Source organism: Ooceraea biroi, chromosome 6 (assembly GCF_003672135.1).
Source record: "Ooceraea biroi isolate clonal line C1 chromosome 6, Obir_v5.4, whole genome shotgun sequence".
Lineage (NCBI taxonomy): Eukaryota > Metazoa > Arthropoda > Insecta > Hymenoptera > Formicidae > Ooceraea > Ooceraea biroi.
The window spans coordinates 3,905,087-3,923,331 of record NC_039511.1 but is presented as its reverse complement, the minus strand read 5'-3'; the positions used below and the strand labels follow the sequence as shown (position 1 = coordinate 3,923,331).

The following is an 18,245-nucleotide window of genomic DNA, read 5'->3' as shown; positions in this document are numbered from 1 at the left end:
TTTTATTTTGTGGATTAATGAGTAATAAGAATAATATATTGTTTTAATAATGAATATGTAAAAGAAAAGATGCTATTTATATATTTGTAAAGAAAATATTCGTAATGTTCAAGTAGGATGTAATAATAAATTAAGAACTTATTAATTCTATATGTAACAGTCCTATATGTGGTAAGAATACAGATTAATATCTACTAGTCTTCTAAATCGTAATAATGAGCTAATATTCATGACGGAATTCAAAGAAACAATTCTTATTAGTATGTAAAAAATTTTTGAAGTAGATACTTCTCATAGAGCGCTCGAATATTTCCCAAGATCTATTACATCTGTACTTGATTTTCATATTTCATGTACATTCATACACATGTAAATAAAATAAAATAAACTGTTACAATTCTTACATATCAAAGAGAAGCAGACGTGTATATTTATATTTATATATAATATTTATTATCTAAAATAAATATGTAAAAAATTCAGGCATCTAAGTATGTAAATCTACACATTTTTTCCTTAATACTATAAACTCTAGAATTCTGTGGGACATCAATGTGTTAATACTTGTGGTATCAGATTCACGCGCGAAAATCTTATAGCTAAATAAAATAAAAGATACTGAAAGTATAGGATTGTATAAATCTATAAATATATAATTAAGCTGTATTTCAAACCGAATATTTGGTATTACGTCAAGCCTATATAATATATGATCAAAAGAATCAATACGTTTGATACTTCCATCTTTTCCGAGCCATTCAGAAATGGATAGAAAAAATCGTAGGGCAAAGTGATGTCCAAATTAGATCCTCCAACAAAGTGATACTTGGACGTCTTTGAAACATCGTGAAAGTTGACATAGGAAATAACGTCTACGCTTAGGATATCCGTGCAATTTTTCCCTCCGCACTTTCGCCAGCTAACATCCTCCTCCTTACCGAAGGTAACGGCCGCTCCCAATATTTTGTGGTTCGTCATACCTTTGGGCTTCGGCAACGTTGAATAAATCACGTCCACGCGCAAGGACGTGATTAATCCTGAACACAGAATTTGCTTTCCACTTGCGTGCGCGGTTACGACACTTTGCGGTAGCCTGTCGAACGCGACGCGCGACCACTCGTCGCTACTCCTGCTGGTGAAATTACCCCGTTTGGAAACGTAGATCCCGTGACTCTGGTTCGCACTTAACAAGGAATCCTTCGTCAAGAGACGTGTAGTCAGATTTTGCAGTTCCGCGCACGACGAGACGGTGAAATTCTTGACGGACAACCTGACGGAGCACCTCGACCTGACATCTTCGCCGAATGCGATCAAATATCTGTCGATTCGATCGCACTCTCCGCTCTTCCCAGCCACAGGCAGCGTGAGAAATCCATTAGTTTTGTTAAAGGAGATTCCCTCGCTCTCATTGACGCGAGAGCCAACGACGATTGGTTTGCCCAAAAGGTAGCCGGGATTTCCGCTACGGGCGAGAGCTTTCGTTTCATTCGTGCCTGCCCAGTGATAGCGAACCTCGAAATACTGATAAAACGCGTGAGAAGCATTGCCTATATCGAGATACGCGTCAATGCTGTGGACACCAGCTGAGCCATTATGTGCGATCACATATTTCAAGCCCTTTACGACGTTGATACAGGTGGAGTTCGTGCAGACTCCAGATATCCCGCTTTCGTTGCACGTGGAGAATGAATTCAGGCAATAATGAGACTTTACTGGCAAACAAACGTTGCCCCGACACGTCTGAAAAATAATTGCTCGAGTTAGAAACGACATCACAAACGCAAACTTTGTAACTATGAAATTATACCTGCTTTGAGACGAATGTATCGTTAAATGATGGCAGGGAACTGATAATAGTGAAGTTATTGAATGTTGTGGCAAACAGATATCGATTAGCGTTAGTTAATTTATTTTGCACGCATGCACCTTTCCAGTTTTCCAAATATCTCACAGTTTTTGTAAAAGAACAGGTGCCAGAAAATCCAGTTTGCGGAAACTCTAAAATGGCGTATTATTAGAGAGAATTTGATAGTTATGAGATTTTTCCTCGTGAGATTTTTACATATAAATACAATTGAAATAAAGAAAGATAAAAGTTTGTATTACCTACTGCTTCAATAGAGCTTTCATGTAATTTCCACAATACATCTCCATGTTGATAATGTTTAGACAAATTGTACTTCGGCATTACCTTGCCATGCTCTACTTTCCACGTGTATCTCCTCATCTGCACCGTTTTCCACAGATCTTTTGCATTTTTTAGTATCTAAAGCAGGAAATATTAATATCGACGGATTAACAATTGTTATATGACACTGACTAAAAAATACAAATTTATACTTAATAATACATATACTTAAATAATTAGTTACTAACAATTTGCGTATAATTAAAGTTATCGTGAGAACAGCGATTAGACTTTGCAAACCGTGCATAATACATTGCGTGACTTCCTTTAAAAGTTAAAGTAGTGTTGTAATGAGTATGAGTAATTTACTTACCGAGTCGTTATCAACGCTGTACGTAGGCGGGAGATTGTCGTATAAAATGCAAAATAAATTATTCGCGAGTTTTTCGAAGATGAAGGGCGTGTTGTTTCGTTGTATGAAATTGCGGTTGTAGCAATACCGGCTGTCATAAAGCTCGTGATAATCCTCCTGACAATGCGAAAAGGCCGACAGGTGAAACTGATTGCAGTCTATGTCGCAGCAACAATTGACGTCGCAAGAAGATCTCTGTAGAAAACGAGAAAGAGCGTATGTAATAATAATAATAATATACGAAATAGCGATAACTATTCATGATACTCAATAAATGGTTAATAAAAGCATAAATGTGCGTACAGTTAAATCACATTCGCATATGTCCTTCCGTTTGGCTCCGAGAATTGGATTATTATTTAAAGGCACAGCAACAGTGGTCGAAGATATTGTCGTTGACTGCAATTCCGGTTGCTCCGTTACATCGAAAGTTATTTTTGCAGTTGTTTCTGAAGACGCTGTCACAGAGGCAGTACTAGCCTCCTCTGTATCATTTGACAGCTCTCCTAAAGCTGAATCGTCAACTTTAGGATTCTGTATGGTCAAATCTGACTCGCTACAATCGGTATCGTTTGTGCAGATTAATACGTCTTCAATTTTCTTTACACGCGCCACGTTGACGGACGTTAAAACTAACAGTAGCGGGAAAAATATGGCTGCAAAATATTAATTGCTTAGATATTGTTATAAAATAAAACTTAAATATTTGTCGAAATTAAATATAATATCTTTTCTATCGTTTTTGAGAGATTAGTCTTTATAATTAGAAAATAGGCTGCTTACACATCTCGCGAGTGTATTGTCTGTGCGTTTCTCTTCACGATTCTCCCTTCATAATTGGCATCCAAATTTGTCAAAATTCCTTGCCAGGATATGCAAGTGAACGATCACTGTTCCCATACTTTGAGTGAGTATCTCGAACCTATCTACTGTGTTGATTAGAACACTCGGTGACTTTAACTGTAAAGTTCTTCCCAAGAATTTATCGTGCAGCCTGTCCTTCCAGTTGCCTACACAATGATTGTTACCGGTAAAATACTGATAAGTTTAGTAGTTTAGCAAAATTGTGAAATTTTACTAAAAGTGTGTTACCGATAGGTTTCCATGTATGGCATTCTAACGTATGCGAACCAGGTGACAAAGGAATATTATGTACACCGTATGAAAGAAATAGTATCCTTCCATAATTATCTCTACAAAACACTTGCAGTAATAGTTTCGGAGAATTTTGTAGGGTCTGGGTGGTATAATATAAGTCTACAGGATGATCCCAGATTGGATTATTGGTATAAAGATCGCAACTCTCCTGCGTTTGTCCTTCTTCATGTCCTGACACGACTTTCCAACCATTGCCTATGACAAAGATGAATATCAATTAACAATAAATAAATTAATCTATTTTATTTATAAATTTATTATTGCTTTCTCCTACCGACGTAAAAATTCCACTTGCAAAGCAGTCGTGGTTGCTTGAAATTCCTTGCAGATGAAATTTGCCCAATTATATGCAATTCGGCCATGCCATAAAATCATGTTGCAGCTGGAAAAATAAAATAAAATAAATATCTCGAGTACATGATTTAAGAATTTAAAGAATGTACTATATTACATTTATTATCTGAAAAAAAAGAAAATTAACTATCTCTGATATTTTTAACATACTATACATATGTACATATAGCTAAATATAAAAGATACATATATAGACATTATGTAAACCATTCTGTTATATTACTGTTCTTACAATCAACCACTTTAACCACGATTATCATGTTTTATGTACAAAATATATCAAATAAATGTAATTTTTAAAAAATACAAATAGACAAATCTCTTCCAATTACTTACTTCAAGATAAATAAACTGTACAACACATGAACAAATGAAATGTTTAAACAATATCTAAGTTAAAGGTTTGCTTCACAACAAATAAGGACCGATGACTGATGTACTTCAATGTTGATATATATATCACCATAGCAACGAACAGCTAGCAGCCTAGCAGCTGGCTGTGGTCAACTGATCAGTACCAAACAGGTGCATTCCATATAATGCAATATAAAAAATGTAATTTTCTCTGAACGTTGTTGAATCCCGTTAGACTTCACATGTCATATCTTGTCGAATATCGCTTTACCTTATAGGATTTCACTGAGCATTGACAAATATTACCAAATTTTGTAAGGTTTTTCAATATCTTGCTAGACATTTTTTGATTTTACAGAAGCTTGCTGGACGTTACCGAACCTCGACATACCTCGTTAGACCTTCCTGAACTTTGATGTTGTAGTATCATAGTATAGAAAATTGTCTTTTTCCATTATTGAATGATGTTATCAAAAAATAAAACTTGCCCGACTCGTCGCAGTTATGCTACTTGAGAACAAACCCGTGGCTCATCCATCGTTGCCTCGTACTACTACGTCAGTTTTTGCGCCAAGGAAGTGGAGGCTCGTAGCTGACGTTTCTGGAACTAATGAAGTTTCATAACCTGCATCCTCGCTGCAGTTGACAGATATCTGCACCTGTAAGATGGCAACCAGTTATTCGAGGTTTCTCATGTGAAAAAACGGATCATAACCCTTTCACTGTACAAAACGATCAACAAAAATAGTGAAGTAGCGACAGGCTCTCTTTTATGTGACAATTATTGTAATTAAAGGCATTATATTTATAAAAAGAAACGCGAGTTGATAACAACGAGAGCGATAATTTCTGCGATCAAATTCAGACCGAGTCTCGAAGTACACAGAATATGTAAGCTTAAAAATATCAGTGAAATAATCTGTACTTTCAATATTTACCTAATATTCAGTACTTTTCTTCGAAATTTTTATACAGAGCGGCAATTATCACAAATTAAAAATGGAGCAGGATGAGATTGAAGCAGCTTCGAAATCAGGAACGAATGCTCGAAATGACAAGAATGCCGTCATTGACTACGACGAAGACAGAGTAAGGTTAGAATTACTGGATTGTGTCGAGTGCTGAACATTTATGAATTTATATGTAAATTACATGTGATAGCGTGTAAATTGTCATTTTGGGGACATACACATGTTGGTGATTATTATTCAGAAATGTTCAATGCTGCTCGTATTTTATTTATTTAAGATCTGTAATTTTTGTGTTAATATAGATTTTCGATAATACAGATATACACTTTTTCGAGAGTTATTGCTATCCAACCACATTATATTTTTATTTTGTTAAGAAACTACAAATATCTACAGAATTCATAAAGTTTTGCAAGTTTTGAAGTTTTCACGCTTATAATTTCGCTGTTCCAGCTGCATGAGATGACAGCATCTTATTCCGAGATATCATTTGACTCGCAGTCCTCACCACCTATCTCGGAATTGCGATCGCTCATTGATTCTCCAGACATTGACAGCACAAAATTTCTGGACGATAATCTGGAGAAAATCGGCAGTTCCGGTCACAGACCCGATCAGTTGGATTTGAAAAGTAGAAGCGGCAGCCCAACGGAGGACGACGATCTGGACCCGCCGAGTTATCACAAAGCCATGGGTTACTTGCAACTGGAGGGCAGAGTGATGCAGGACGGTGACATGGTGCTATTCGTGACGGAAGACTTGGAGAACAAAATCAAATTGTCCAGTCCCGTGACGAAGAAGGGCGACACTCCGTCATTCCCTGGATCTCGAAGTTCGACCCCGTGTCTGTACAGGCAGGCTTTGACTCCGCAGCTACCGCCTCTCGATCACAACATATTGAATGAACTGGAAATGGAAGCTAGGAAAGTCGCGACTTCTGTGGACGCGTTAACCGAGAATCTAGCCGCGATTTTACAGAATGTGAGTCAATACTCATTTCCTTATTGCAGCTGTAAAATATAAATTAAAATTATTTGTTATTGCTACTAGGCGTCGGCTCTCACAGTTGGTTGCTTAGAAACGTACAGAGATGCAGTATGCAAAACGTGCGATGCGGTCGATCACAACATAAAATCAATGTATCAGTTGATGGCCAAGTGTGAGGAATTGTCCAAATCGATGGGGCCAATTTACAAGTTAGCAGAACAGATGTAAGTTTTATAATAATTACGTGAAATAATTACGAAAGAAATTATAGAAAATGCTGTCATCCTAATTAAATCGAGACACGCAATAAATTATAGAGGACAAACTTTAGTCGTTATAAACTATTAGCATTTTTATTAAATTCCTTGCAAAGGCCACACGAAGTCTGCTTGTAAAGTCAATCAGAAGTACTTAATTGCGAATTATAATTTTAACGTAAAAAATCCCATTTACATATATAAGTGCATATTGCATACATGCGCGCGTGTGTGTGTATATATATATATACGTAATACTTTCGTTTCTACGATACGATGCATATCAATATTCTTTCCCTTTATTTTCAGTAAAGAGATGAAAAGGATGCTGGAGCTTTTTGAGAACGCGATGAATATGTGAAACGCTGCGAAGGAGGAAGTTGCAATATATTACATTTCAATCGCTATTAATTATTCTGAAGCACGCTTATTAGGTCCATGATAGAAATAAAGTTACATGTTGTATATTAATTTATTCTGTATATAATTAATTAATGACGTAACAGAAATATTACAAAGTTTATTGATGTATATTGACCACTTGTAGGATAAAGTGCTGCTTCACATTTTTCAAGATTTCTCTGATATATTTTCATCTTGATTTAAAAAAAGGCGTATAAGGTAAAGAAAACTATTTAAAGAAAACTTAAACTAAAGAAAATACGATTTTCAATAGGTAAATATACATATCTGTATATAGCGTTATCTTTCTCAAGAGTGTTAAACAATAGTTTCAGAATAAAATGGCAAAGATTTCTTTCCCAGTGCAATCATCATTGAATACGTTTTAATTTATGTATATTACACGACGCGTGTGTTATTAAAGAGTTTCTACGATTACCTCATATATATTTTGTACATGTGCCGCAAGTATAAATGTTAAATAAAAATGCAATTAACGCGACGTTAAAATTTATTTTATCGCCGGCATTTGTCCTTCAACATTCCACTGCAGTTTTATCAACAGCATTTTTCCTGAGGCGGACATGGTGTTGTCACGTCATAAATACCATTTACGTCTCTCCACCATCCCGATTTGCAATTTTCGCATTTATCTTCTCTCAACACGGCGCGCAGCGTCAGCGGGCAACGAGTAAACTGATTTCTCTCTTGTGCACCAGCGACGCTCATTGTGAACTCGGGCTGTAAATAATACCAAAGGGTAAAACGGGGCAAAAAGCCCCGGTTGCAACCCGCGCCTCATTTAACGTATTCAGCCAACGGTAATTATTAAAGCCACGATGATTTTAATTCTGCTTCTGGACAGCAGAATCGAAAGGCGTCAGTGGCAAACAAACTTCACCGCTATTAAAAGAACATGTGCATGTATCAGTAACAGAATAACAAAATAAGAAAGTATATTCTTCGTTATGTTTATAATCATATCACGCATTTATACATCCTTTCTACCAAATATTTCGATTGCACGATTATTTACGGTAAAATTTATGATAAATTTCAATTTCAATTTCTTTTTAATATTGTATATCCTTCCTCGTGAAATCATCACGACTCGGATACCTGTACAATATACTATATATCAGAAAAGTTGCTAATCGGAATACGATAAAAATTTATGGCTAACTTGATGAAAATCCTGGCGTTTGCATTTGTCGAGTCAGATGGGAATCGGGCGAAGTTGCGCGGAGTACCTCGTACCCGATCACAAAGTTACTCATTTCCTCGCTTTGATCACTTGCCGTTACAGCCGAGACTTTCTTAGCAAATTACTCAGAGACGATGCAAGTATCCTCCCGCGGGAGTATCCTCGCCTCTCTGTCGCCTGGATTTCGCTAGGGCGCGAGACGAGAGAAGAGGGATGGGATCAGGGATGGAATCGCGTCTCTGAAGTCGAATGTCTTCGACGGAGAGGTGAGTTGAGAAGGAGGAGGAGAGAAGAGGCGAAATGAAACAAATATATGGGAACGTGACAGTCGTGGAACCGTCGTCGGGAGCATCGAATGCGCGTCGGCACACGCAATCCGGACTGTGTCGTTCGCGCGGAAGGGTAGATTTACTTGCTCGCGCGGCGGGCCAGACGCCGAGGGGCGGAGGGGGAGGAACGAACTGAAAAAAAAGAAAAAGGAAAAGAAAAACGAGGAAAAAATCGCTCAAAGGATCACAGACTGCTAATTAAAAAACTCGGCGTCGCGATGCCCCGATGCTCGTTCCCGCGCGAGAACGCCGCTCTCCCTTTCGCGAGGCAGCCGCGTAAGAAACCTTTCGCCTCCTTTCTTCCATTCCCTCCCGTCGACCCACCATCACCATCGCCCATTTCGCTACCCTCTCACGTACGCTGCATACCGCCCTCATTCAATAAGTTACAGACCCTCGTCCCTCCCCCGACCACCCTCTTTTTCCTCCTTTCCTCCCTTTTTCTCTTCCTTTCTCCGGTTTTCTATCTCTCTTTCGCCTCTCATTCTCTCTCTCTCTCTCTCTCTCTTCGCATATGATGCCTTATCCTTCCACAATTTCCATCCTCAATGCGGAGGAGAGAAAAAAGATTTTCTTTGGCATTACTAGCAGACCGGGGGCTTTCAGGGAATATCTTTTAAACCGATTACTAGTAAAAGCGGCACATCACTTTGCACGGTATTTCAGCAGTCATCGATATCGCAAGCGTACGTGTACGTGTATTGATTTTAATATTGGAACATTCGCGTAGTGCGTTAATGAGTAAGGATACTCGTTATCTGCGGGATGTAAGGAACAAATCAAAGAAAAAGCGAGCACCCATTGATGTTGCCTTCAATATGAAATTAAAATGTTCAAATATACTGACAACTCTAGCGTTAATAGAGAGAGAGAGAGAGAGAGAAGGTTCTTAAAAAATTACACTTGATTCGTGTTGCAAAGACGAAATAAAATTTTTCAGTTTCCATTAGTTGCACTTTCGGATAACTTTATAACATAAAAAAAGAATCTACACATCCGCAAGTATTAAAACCGCGATGATGAGGAGTTAATCCTAATTGCGGTAATTACTGCAGAATTTTGAGTGGCGTGTGCACGTAGCGCGTGATGGACAAACTTTGAGGAATCTTCGAGAACCAAATTAAATCGTTATTCGCAAATTAAGTTTGGTAATTATGAGTGGTCTTCGAGACGTGGGCGGGCGTGACGTGGAAGGGTTTCCAGGCGGCCGTGGATCGTGGAGCGACGCTCGCAATCCAAACTTTGCAACTTTTCAGTCGCTTTTTGCGCAACTTTCCTTGTTAAGATCGCGATTATGAATTTCTGGCGCGTAACCAAGTAGCCGACCAACGTATAACAGAGACTTGAAGGATTCGGAAAAGTGCGCGAGAAACCATGATCACTAACTTGCGTAACGTGTCGGCCATACAATAGTGCAGTATTTTCGCGACGGATCGCATTTCGGTGCGGAATGCGACGCACCAAGAAAATCAAGAGATCCTGCCGTGTCGCGGATCGCGGCTCGGACGCGCGGGACGTCCGAGTAGAGCATCCGCGCCCGAGGCAAGAAAGAAGCAAACGCGAAAGAGACGGTGTGCACGGCTGCAAGGTGGTGCATTGTTGCGTGGCGGAGCTGACGAGCGAGCGAGCGCGAGTACCGCGCGGATCCCTGCGTTTTTTTCCCCCTTCCTCCTCTCCTCCCTCGCCCTCTCTCGCGCTGGCTCGCGCTGCACCCGGCAATTCTCTGGCCTTTGGTCTTTCCTCCATATGTCGCGGCTTTGCCGCCGCTGCTTTCCGTCACACCTTCCTTAACCCGAGCCCGTCCTGCTCTTTCCTCTCGTGGCGCGACATCTCTGTGGTCCTGCATTTTCCTCGCGGCTTTTCCCCGCTGCAAAAAGTAGCAGAAACTACCTGCGGACTGTCGGACAAAGGAATCATGTGTTACAGTTGCCGCAGTTTTCCCGCCATATGTTTTACTCTTGTAGAGATTATCTCTCTCTTTCTCTCGTTAAGACGTAAAAGAGATTCTTTTTATTCCAACGACTTTGTGAACGAGTTTAATGGAAATTCGATCTTTCCGTAGCTTTTTTTATTGTTTCGCTGTAAAACATCTTTTTCTAAATATTAGGGGTGTGATTTAGTTTTGAGGGTTTTTTTTGCTCAAAAACGCATGTATTTAAATATGATAATGAATGAATACCTTAATCAAAATATTTTCCTTCGTTTTCTGTAACTTTTTCCCATCTTTCTGGCAAGAGATGGATTCCACCACGATAAAATGACTCTTCTTTTCAGTTGATCCATTCGTTGACGAATTTTCGCACTTCTTCGAAATTATGAAAGTGTGTATCCTCTAAAGCGTGTTGCATCGACCGGAACAAATAATAATCGCATCGAGCAATGTCCGGAGAAGACTTGCCATTCAAGCTCTAATAGTGTTTCTTTCACTGATAACGCAACGTCAGGTCGAGCGTTGTCACGAAGAAGAATCACTTTCCGTCGTTTACTCGCAATTGGTAGTCGTTTTTGGTCCAATGCTTGCTTCAACTTGTACAATTGGTGTCGATAACGATCAGCCGTGACAGTCTCATGCGGATTTAACAGCTCATAGTACACTATCCCACCAAATACAGAGCATTACTTTTGAACCGTGAATATTGCGTCTCGGAGTGGATGTTGATGGTTCGCCTGGATCCACCCATGATTTTCTGCGTTTCGGATTATCAAAACAGATTCACTTTTCATCCCCAGTAACAATCCGAGACAAAAGACTCTTCTTTTTTTGCCTGGCGATCAACGAAATGCAAATGTTCAACCGGTTCGCAATGGCACTTTCCGATAATTCATGTCGAACCCATTTCCCTTCTTTCTGAATTTTTCCCATTTCATGTAAATGTTTCGTAACTGTTGTACGATCAACATTTAATGCTCTGGCAAGTTCTGAAGTGGATTCTGTTGGATTTTCGTCCAATAATTCTTGCAAATCTGCATTTTCAAGCTTTCTTGGTTGTCCCGAGCGTTCTTTGTCCTTCACATCAGTATCACCACTTTTAAAGCGTCTAAACCAGTATTCACACGTCTTAATTGATGGGGCAGAATCACCACAAGTTTCCACAAGAATTCTATAACCGTCAGCCGCAGTTTTGTTTTGATTAAAAAACAAAAGCAACGCATGTCGAAATGCTAAAGAGCTTTCGGAAGTTGCATTTTTACGATGATATAAACACGACTGTTATTGCATCTATTGCTATAATGCTACTAAATGTCATGGATAATGTCAACACCAAGAAAGAACAGTTATCGGAAACAGCTATTGGAACAAACTGACACTACAGCCATCTGTTGCAAAACCCTCAAAACTAAATCACCCTCCTAATACATCAACGAAAAGTGGTGGAGGGCGGGGGCATTTCTTCTTTAATGTTTCCGATCGTTAGGCGAGGAGTAAACCACTGTGCACCACGCTCAACGAAGTTAGCCGCAAGAGGCCCGGCCACCTCGGCGCAGTTGTCACAACTGCGAAACACGGTATTTAAATGCTCTCTCTCTCTCTCTCTCTCTCTCCTTTTCTTTCTGTTCTTCGCCGATGTCCATCCCTGCGTCCATCTTACCTTCGCTAGTGGAAGGTAGAATGCAAGCACTCGCATTCCCTTTCTTCCCTCTCGCTCTCGACTCGATGCCTGCACCGCCGATCTCGGAGAACATAGTCTCTCTCTCTCGCGCAACACGCCTGGACGATCATCTCCCACGCTCCATTGCTCGTTCTCGCTCCGGTGTCTCACTCGCCCGTCCTCGTCGTGCGCGCGCCGCGCCCGCTGCGTCGCTCTCGCTCGCGCTCCGTCCTTCTCGAGCGCGCGCTCCCCTCCCACTCGCGACTCAACCGGCGCTCACTTCAGTCGACGCCGAACCGCGCCACGCGCGTTAGCCGAAGCTGTTTGGTCCTGCGTCGCCTCGCATCGCGTCGCGTCGCGTGCGTTTCTCTCCCTCGTTCTCTCGTACGTGGTATGCGGAAACGCGTCCCTCCCGCGTTCGTCTCGTGCGGAAATCGTCGCCGCGGCAACGACGATGGTAGTTCCACGGGACGATGATCATCCGGCATCGTCGCGTTCCGCGTGAAGTGCGTCGCTCTCGATCCGGCCGGAACGGCGAACAAGTGAGATGATAGTGACGAACGTCGCGCGTTCGACCGCTCCTGCTTCGTCGTATTGTTCGCATTGTTCGTATTGTTGACCGTACAGCGACTCTGTACTCGGCCGCGTGTTCAGCTTCGTTGCGTTGATCATTAATTCTGCCACACGGATACCCGGAGCCGTCGGGCCGTCGGACGGGATCGTCATCGATCATCGCTGGCTGCGCCGCGAGGGAGACATGGACTTCGTCATATTAAAGGTAAGGCCTCTCGCCTCCTCCCTCTTTCGTCCGCCGCCCGCGGCATTCCCGGAAGCGCAAGTGCACGTGCCGATAACGTGTCAATTTCCGCAACAGCAAGAGACAAAGCTTCACAGACCTTTCATAAATCTTTTTGTATCACGTACAAAAGTAATTATATATAAAAAAAGAAATTGACATGTTGTCTTTCTCTTGCGTTTGGATTTTTCTTTTTGACAACGCGGTCGACAACCACCCAATTTTGCATGATCCGAAACGAAGAGCTCGGAGTCGGATCGTCTGTGATGTTTTCAACGAGCGGACGCGACGAGCCTGCGTTTCCCCGTGGAGAGCAACGCATTGTGTACTCAAGTATTCATCGCGCCAAACGTGCCTTATCCTCGTCCGCATATCGCGGTTCTTGAGACGAGCCGTGCACTCTCAGCTCATGCAGGAAGTAACAAACGTATCGCGCGTCGAACAAAAACGAGCAGTTTACTCGTTGCCGCGTTCGTATTGCGACTGGCGACACGGTATCGAGTTCAGAATCGACCGCAATCGAGATAATCGTATACAATATGTATGTTATTCAATAATTTAAATACTTGTCGTGGTTTTACGAATTGAAATACGTGCAGCTGTTGAAGCTGATATCTATTCTCCCGCCTATCGTGTTTCTCCGATCTTTAAAAAACAAATTCTATATGATTTATAAATCTTTTTTATATTTAAATTATCATTTCATTTTATTCTGTGTTAATTTTCATACATATTTTAATATACATATATTAATATGTAATTTGAATAAAATTATCATTTTAATTTATTCTATTAATATTAATACAGATATATATTAATAACATAGTTTGAATAAAATGATCTCGAGGAAAAAAATAGTTTCAAGAAAAACGATTCAGGATCTACGACACTAAATCAGGCATGTGAAAAAGATGCAAATATGTATTAGGAAAAGAACAATCTTTATTCAATAGCGCTTTGAAGCGCGGCTTGCGATGAAATGGCGATCCTCGTGATTGACGTAAACGAGCGGTAAATGTATGGAGCGTTGCATCGAAGTCATATTAGGCCATGGTGAGTTAATAATGCTGTTACGGTCATGCTGTCGAGCGCCGTAGACGAGAACGAAATCGATTAAGCGCTGATCACATCCATTTCCGCGTTCTCCGTCGTATTGCCATTTGAATAACGGTCGTTCGGTGACAATGTCTATTCGCCGAAATTACATTTTACATGTCGTAAATGCGCGCGTGCGCCGTTTTCAAAGTGTCCCGGCACGGCGCGCGCGCCCGCACATATTACGATCGCATTTACATCGCGAGTAATAATACACATGACGTTTATAGATTCGCGGTCCAGACGTAAATACCGCGCCATTAAGCGCCCGGCTGCCATTGGCGCGCCGAATAAGCTCCGAAAGCACGCCGATATAAAATGAATATTTGTACAACGTATATCGCGCAAATACCGTGCCAAAAGCAATGAAAGCTTTTGCTGTGATGTTATATCGGAAACTGGCGCACTCGCGAAATTCGCCGGACTTATTTACTCTTCGTGTGCTGCAGTTTAATACGCTGTCATTAGGGGACTGTCGTACGATGTGTAATATTATAGCTGTCGCGTTGCGATTGCATGTGCGCCTGAAAAATGTTGGACGAGTGGCACGATTCGCGATCGTGATACGATTTATTGAATGCCTGTGGTAAATAGTACACGCTTACCGCGTTACAGTTTTAAAAGTTACATTTTTGAAAATGTTCTTCCGTAGAAAAATCCGCGTGAATGTTCGCAAAACGAGTTTACCGCTCGAACTTTGCGAGATGCGATATTATGCGAGGCTTTTTATTTACTTTAGAGGGTGGGATTCGCTTTGCATCATCACACGCATTTATGAAGCTACTCGAACGATTAGTAAACTCGTAAAAAATTTTTTAGAGATTATCCGTAAGTGTATCGGATATATTATATATAGATAGGCAACTCCACTAAGAGGATTAACGTGCAGAACAACAATGACAAATAAAAGCGGCAGGTGTACTTTTGGCGGATCTGCTCGTTATACCCGTTTAATCGATCCGCAAATTACAGCGAATGTAACTTGCTAAATCCGGGCAGTTGCGCTTTTCGAATTGATATACCGTATCGATGTAGCGTCAGTTATCGGTGATTATCGTGGTATTTATTTATTAAAGACCCATTTCCGATATCTCACCGTTTGCTCGCATTGGTTACCGCCTATTTCCAGGGGAGTTTTACGTTGCGTTTCTTGCATTTCGTTTTCCCCCTCGCGCTCGACCCGGATCTTCGCGTTTATTCTTTCCTTCCGCACAAGAAGTCAAGATCCAGATCCGGTAACTGGAGAGTATCGCACGCCAAGGTCGAGAGTATAACGCGCGAGTTTTTGCAACGATGCACGCGAAAACGGGCCGTTTTATGTTAAAAGATATTTATAGCCCACGAAATGGGTACGAGCGGGGAGGAGATGAAGGAGGGTGGCGGGAAACGATTTACGTTGTTTACGAGTTCTTCGCTGAGTCAAGAGGTCAGATCGCTCACATTTTGGTCCATTGTCTGGTCTATCTATTCTCCTCTTTTCCTCTCATTAATTCCCTCAACGCACCTACGTGATTACTGCTACCAGGGGAACGGGACGATTTTTTTTATCGACGCGTGTTACGTCGGAATTTTGCTACTGCGAGCATCTGCATTTTTGCATACTGCGCTCCGCTCGTCTGTCCTCCGTCATTGACGTGTTTTTTGCGGGGATAAAGTTGGTACCGTCAGTTCCAGCGATGCTTTTTTTATGTATTCTGCAAATAAAATATTTCTGGCGTGAGAGTTTGTAACAGAGAAAAATTGCATTAAATTCGGGAAGAGCAATGCAAACATATTATTTTTTTTATGTAAATATATAAAACTACACTTCCCAGCTGTATGTATAACATATTATACATGTACTATAGATAAAATTTAAACGAAAATCGTGGATGCACAATTTAATTAAATAAACTTAGCATTGAATGACTCATGCATGCATTCATGAGCGTAAAAAATTTTATAGTTTCTGGTCAGTTCTGATAACAATTGTCACGACTGTTTGATGTAGTTTTGTTAAGTTCTCCTCTTCCCTTTAAGAGACGAAATTGCGGTGAAAGTGCTTAGTTTGCGCGATATTCACAGTGCTGGCAACATAGTTGCAAATATATTATGACATAGTCGCGATATTCACCGAGCCGAGTGCATTTGCCTCGGTAAGTACGTTGGCGTCATTATGGTTTAACCCATGCTTATCATTCCGAGAAACCAGGTGCACGATAAACAATGATAAACGGGTTTCTACAGTGCAGCCGGGTGGTTTACCGTATATCAAACCACTCGTCACGAAGCGAGATACGAGAGCCTCTTTTTATGGAAATGTCTTTCCGCTTGTTTATTTTATCCCTGCGTGATTATTTTTCTCATAACTAGTGCTGTTTGTATAAGGTAATTTAGTACAATTTTTACCGTGCATTACGTTGCATAATTTTTATGTCCCGTATGAAACTATTCATACAAGTTAAAAAGAAAAAAGAATTCTCAAATGAGGGAGAATAAAATCTTATTTAAGAGCAATTTGATATTAAAAGCTATTTATAGCACACAAAAGCATTCGGAAGAGACTTATGAAAACAACAGATTAAAATAGAAAAAAGTAGAAACAAAAAATAGAAGATAATTTTTACAATTTGCAAGCATGTAGATTTATAAAAGTGTAACGTGATAGAGATGTTATGGCAAAGTACCATCGCACGAAAAAGTCTCGTTCATTAACTAGTCTGTGCAGGGGGCATCCAATTTCTAAATGTAATACATTCTTTTACACCGCGCTGAGAGTAGATTTTCCACCACTGGTGTATATACACAGTCGCAACCAAAATACACGGCCGAGCATATAAACTGATCTATAAGCGAACATAGAGAGGTATAAATCTATATGAGGATGAGAGCAGTTTGTACAATGAAAGCGATAGAGAGTGAGTGCCGGAATGAGTAGTAAGAGGAGCGAGAGAGGAGCTCACACGCACACATACATATCTACAAGTTACGTGACTATATCATTTATCTTCGACTCGATCACGATGCATTTATCATGCGGCTTCGCGGCTCCTCTTTGAAGTATTTGTGCGTTCAAGTTTTACGCAAACACGGAGATCTTTTTTAATCCATCGGCGTGGTCTCGGTTTAATGCTACAAAGTTCGATACTTGAGAATTTGTCGCCGAGATTGCCTAATCTTTGTTTAATTCTAAAATAATTCTTCTCCTCTACATAAATCTTGCTTTTTCTGTAGCATTATTTTTGAGATAATTCGATAGATGATAATTTTAATTAGATTTTTTGATAGTTCTACATTAGTCGAGTTTCTCTGTAAAATGTTCTGCAAATTAGTGAATATTAACTTGAAAGTTGATTTTCTCTTCAATGCTTTCTCTCTTATTATGTATCATTTATTAATTTTTATATGCCTATTAATCTTGACATATGACATCCAACGATTTTATTATCTAACGGTCTATCTACTAAATTTACTTTTACATTCTTTATTTTACGAAAGCTTCGAGGACTTGCAGATGCTTGTGCCAAGTGAAGGGGAATAGAAACAGACGGCATAAATAAAATTCCCCGACGTTTATAATGGGTCAAGAGCGAAATGCCCTGTAGAGCACCACCATTGGCGATAAACCGTTTAAAATAAGTGCCTGGCAATAACTACTTATACTCATGCGCGATCTTAGTGTGCCGTACAATGCGAGTATAAAAGTTTATGCTATTGTACATTATTGTTTACTAGTAGAATATTGAATACATTTTGCGAGACAAGATATTTGTTTCGCAAAATGTTATGTCAAAATTTTCATTGTACATAAAATTTCAAAATTTTTGCTAGAATCTCTAAGACTAGCTTGCTAAAGACACTAAATTCTACATATAAATTAATCGTTTCCTACAGTATTAAATTAAAATTATTAAAATATTAATAGTTTTTAGAATTTTTCCAATACGTTAGAAGATATAAAATAATTCGCCTTTTATCACAGATCCTGTCCTGTTGGAATTAAAATAATTTGATGCAAAAATATGCTAAAGTGACGTTGTCGCTTATTATCTAGAAATCTCGCATTTGCAAATCACTGCATTGCGCTCGGCGGTAATAGCGGCGACGAATTGTGCTGTGTTTTCACGAATATGACAATTTCTCGCATTTGTGTCGGGGGATGAAGCAGCATTGCGCAACCGAATGTGAGCAAACATCTTTTTTTCTTTTAGAGAATCTGGCGCGCACCA

General features: G+C 40.1%; 3 protein-coding genes and 1 long non-coding RNA gene across 7 annotated transcripts in view; 2 read left to right on the top strand and 2 right to left on the bottom strand.

The window, feature by feature from the left end:
- Positions 1 to 145: 145 nt before the first annotated feature.
- Positions 146 to 4,909, bottom strand: LOC105282145 (tectonic-3). Of its 2 annotated transcripts, XM_026970079.1 has the most exons (9): positions 4,798 to 4,909; positions 4,389 to 4,691; positions 3,973 to 4,080; positions 3,633 to 3,893; positions 2,844 to 3,130; positions 2,502 to 2,735; positions 2,107 to 2,266; positions 1,808 to 1,998; positions 146 to 1,740 (listed from the first exon to the last, which is right to left on the bottom strand). In XM_026970079.1, the coding sequence occupies exons 3-9, from the start codon at positions 4,058 to 4,060 to the stop codon at positions 688 to 690; spliced, it is 2,274 nt and encodes a 757-aa protein (XP_026825880.1). In that variant the 5' UTR covers positions 4,061 to 4,080; positions 4,389 to 4,691; positions 4,798 to 4,909; the 3' UTR covers positions 146 to 687. The 2 variants fall into 2 exon arrangements, with proteins under 2 accessions (XP_026825880.1, XP_019888110.1); XM_020032551.2 differs by lacking the exons at positions 3,633 to 3,893; positions 3,973 to 4,080; positions 4,389 to 4,691; positions 4,798 to 4,909 and adding an exon at positions 3,324 to 3,465 and having other exon boundaries at positions 2,844 to 3,196.
- A 180-nt stretch (positions 4,910 to 5,089) lies between these two features.
- On the top strand, positions 5,090 to 7,523 carry LOC105281296 (BLOC-1-related complex subunit 6). 3 transcript variants are annotated; one of them, XM_011342407.3, is made up of 5 exons: positions 5,090 to 5,297; positions 5,356 to 5,495; positions 5,831 to 6,358; positions 6,428 to 6,588; positions 6,931 to 7,073. In XM_011342407.3, the coding sequence occupies exons 2-5, from the start codon at positions 5,406 to 5,408 to the stop codon at positions 6,980 to 6,982; spliced, it is 831 nt and encodes a 276-aa protein (XP_011340709.1). In that variant the 5' UTR covers positions 5,090 to 5,297; positions 5,356 to 5,405; the 3' UTR covers positions 6,983 to 7,073. The 3 variants fall into 3 exon arrangements, with proteins under 3 accessions (XP_011340709.1, XP_019888113.1, XP_011340719.1); XM_020032554.2 differs by having other exon boundaries at positions 5,093 to 5,297; positions 5,382 to 5,495; positions 6,931 to 7,523; XM_011342417.3 differs by lacking the exon at positions 5,090 to 5,297 and having other exon boundaries at positions 5,382 to 5,500.
- On the bottom strand, positions 7,081 to 10,777 carry LOC113562058. Its single transcript, XR_003406609.1, has 2 exons — positions 10,736 to 10,777; positions 7,081 to 10,453 (listed from the first exon to the last, which is right to left on the bottom strand). It is a non-coding gene; the product is annotated as an uncharacterized LOC113562058 (long non-coding RNA).
- Positions 10,778 to 12,408: 1,631 nt separating this feature from the next.
- The window catches only part of LOC105281292 (PDZ domain-containing protein 4), a 144,143-nt gene continuing 138,306 nt past the window's right edge, over positions 12,409 to 18,245 (top strand). The window contains exon 1 of the mRNA XM_011342393.2: positions 12,409 to 12,924. Within this exon, the coding sequence (XP_011340695.1) occupies positions 12,904 to 12,924 (21 nt within the window). The 5' untranslated portion in view covers positions 12,409 to 12,903. The remainder of the gene's footprint in view (positions 12,925 to 18,245) is intronic.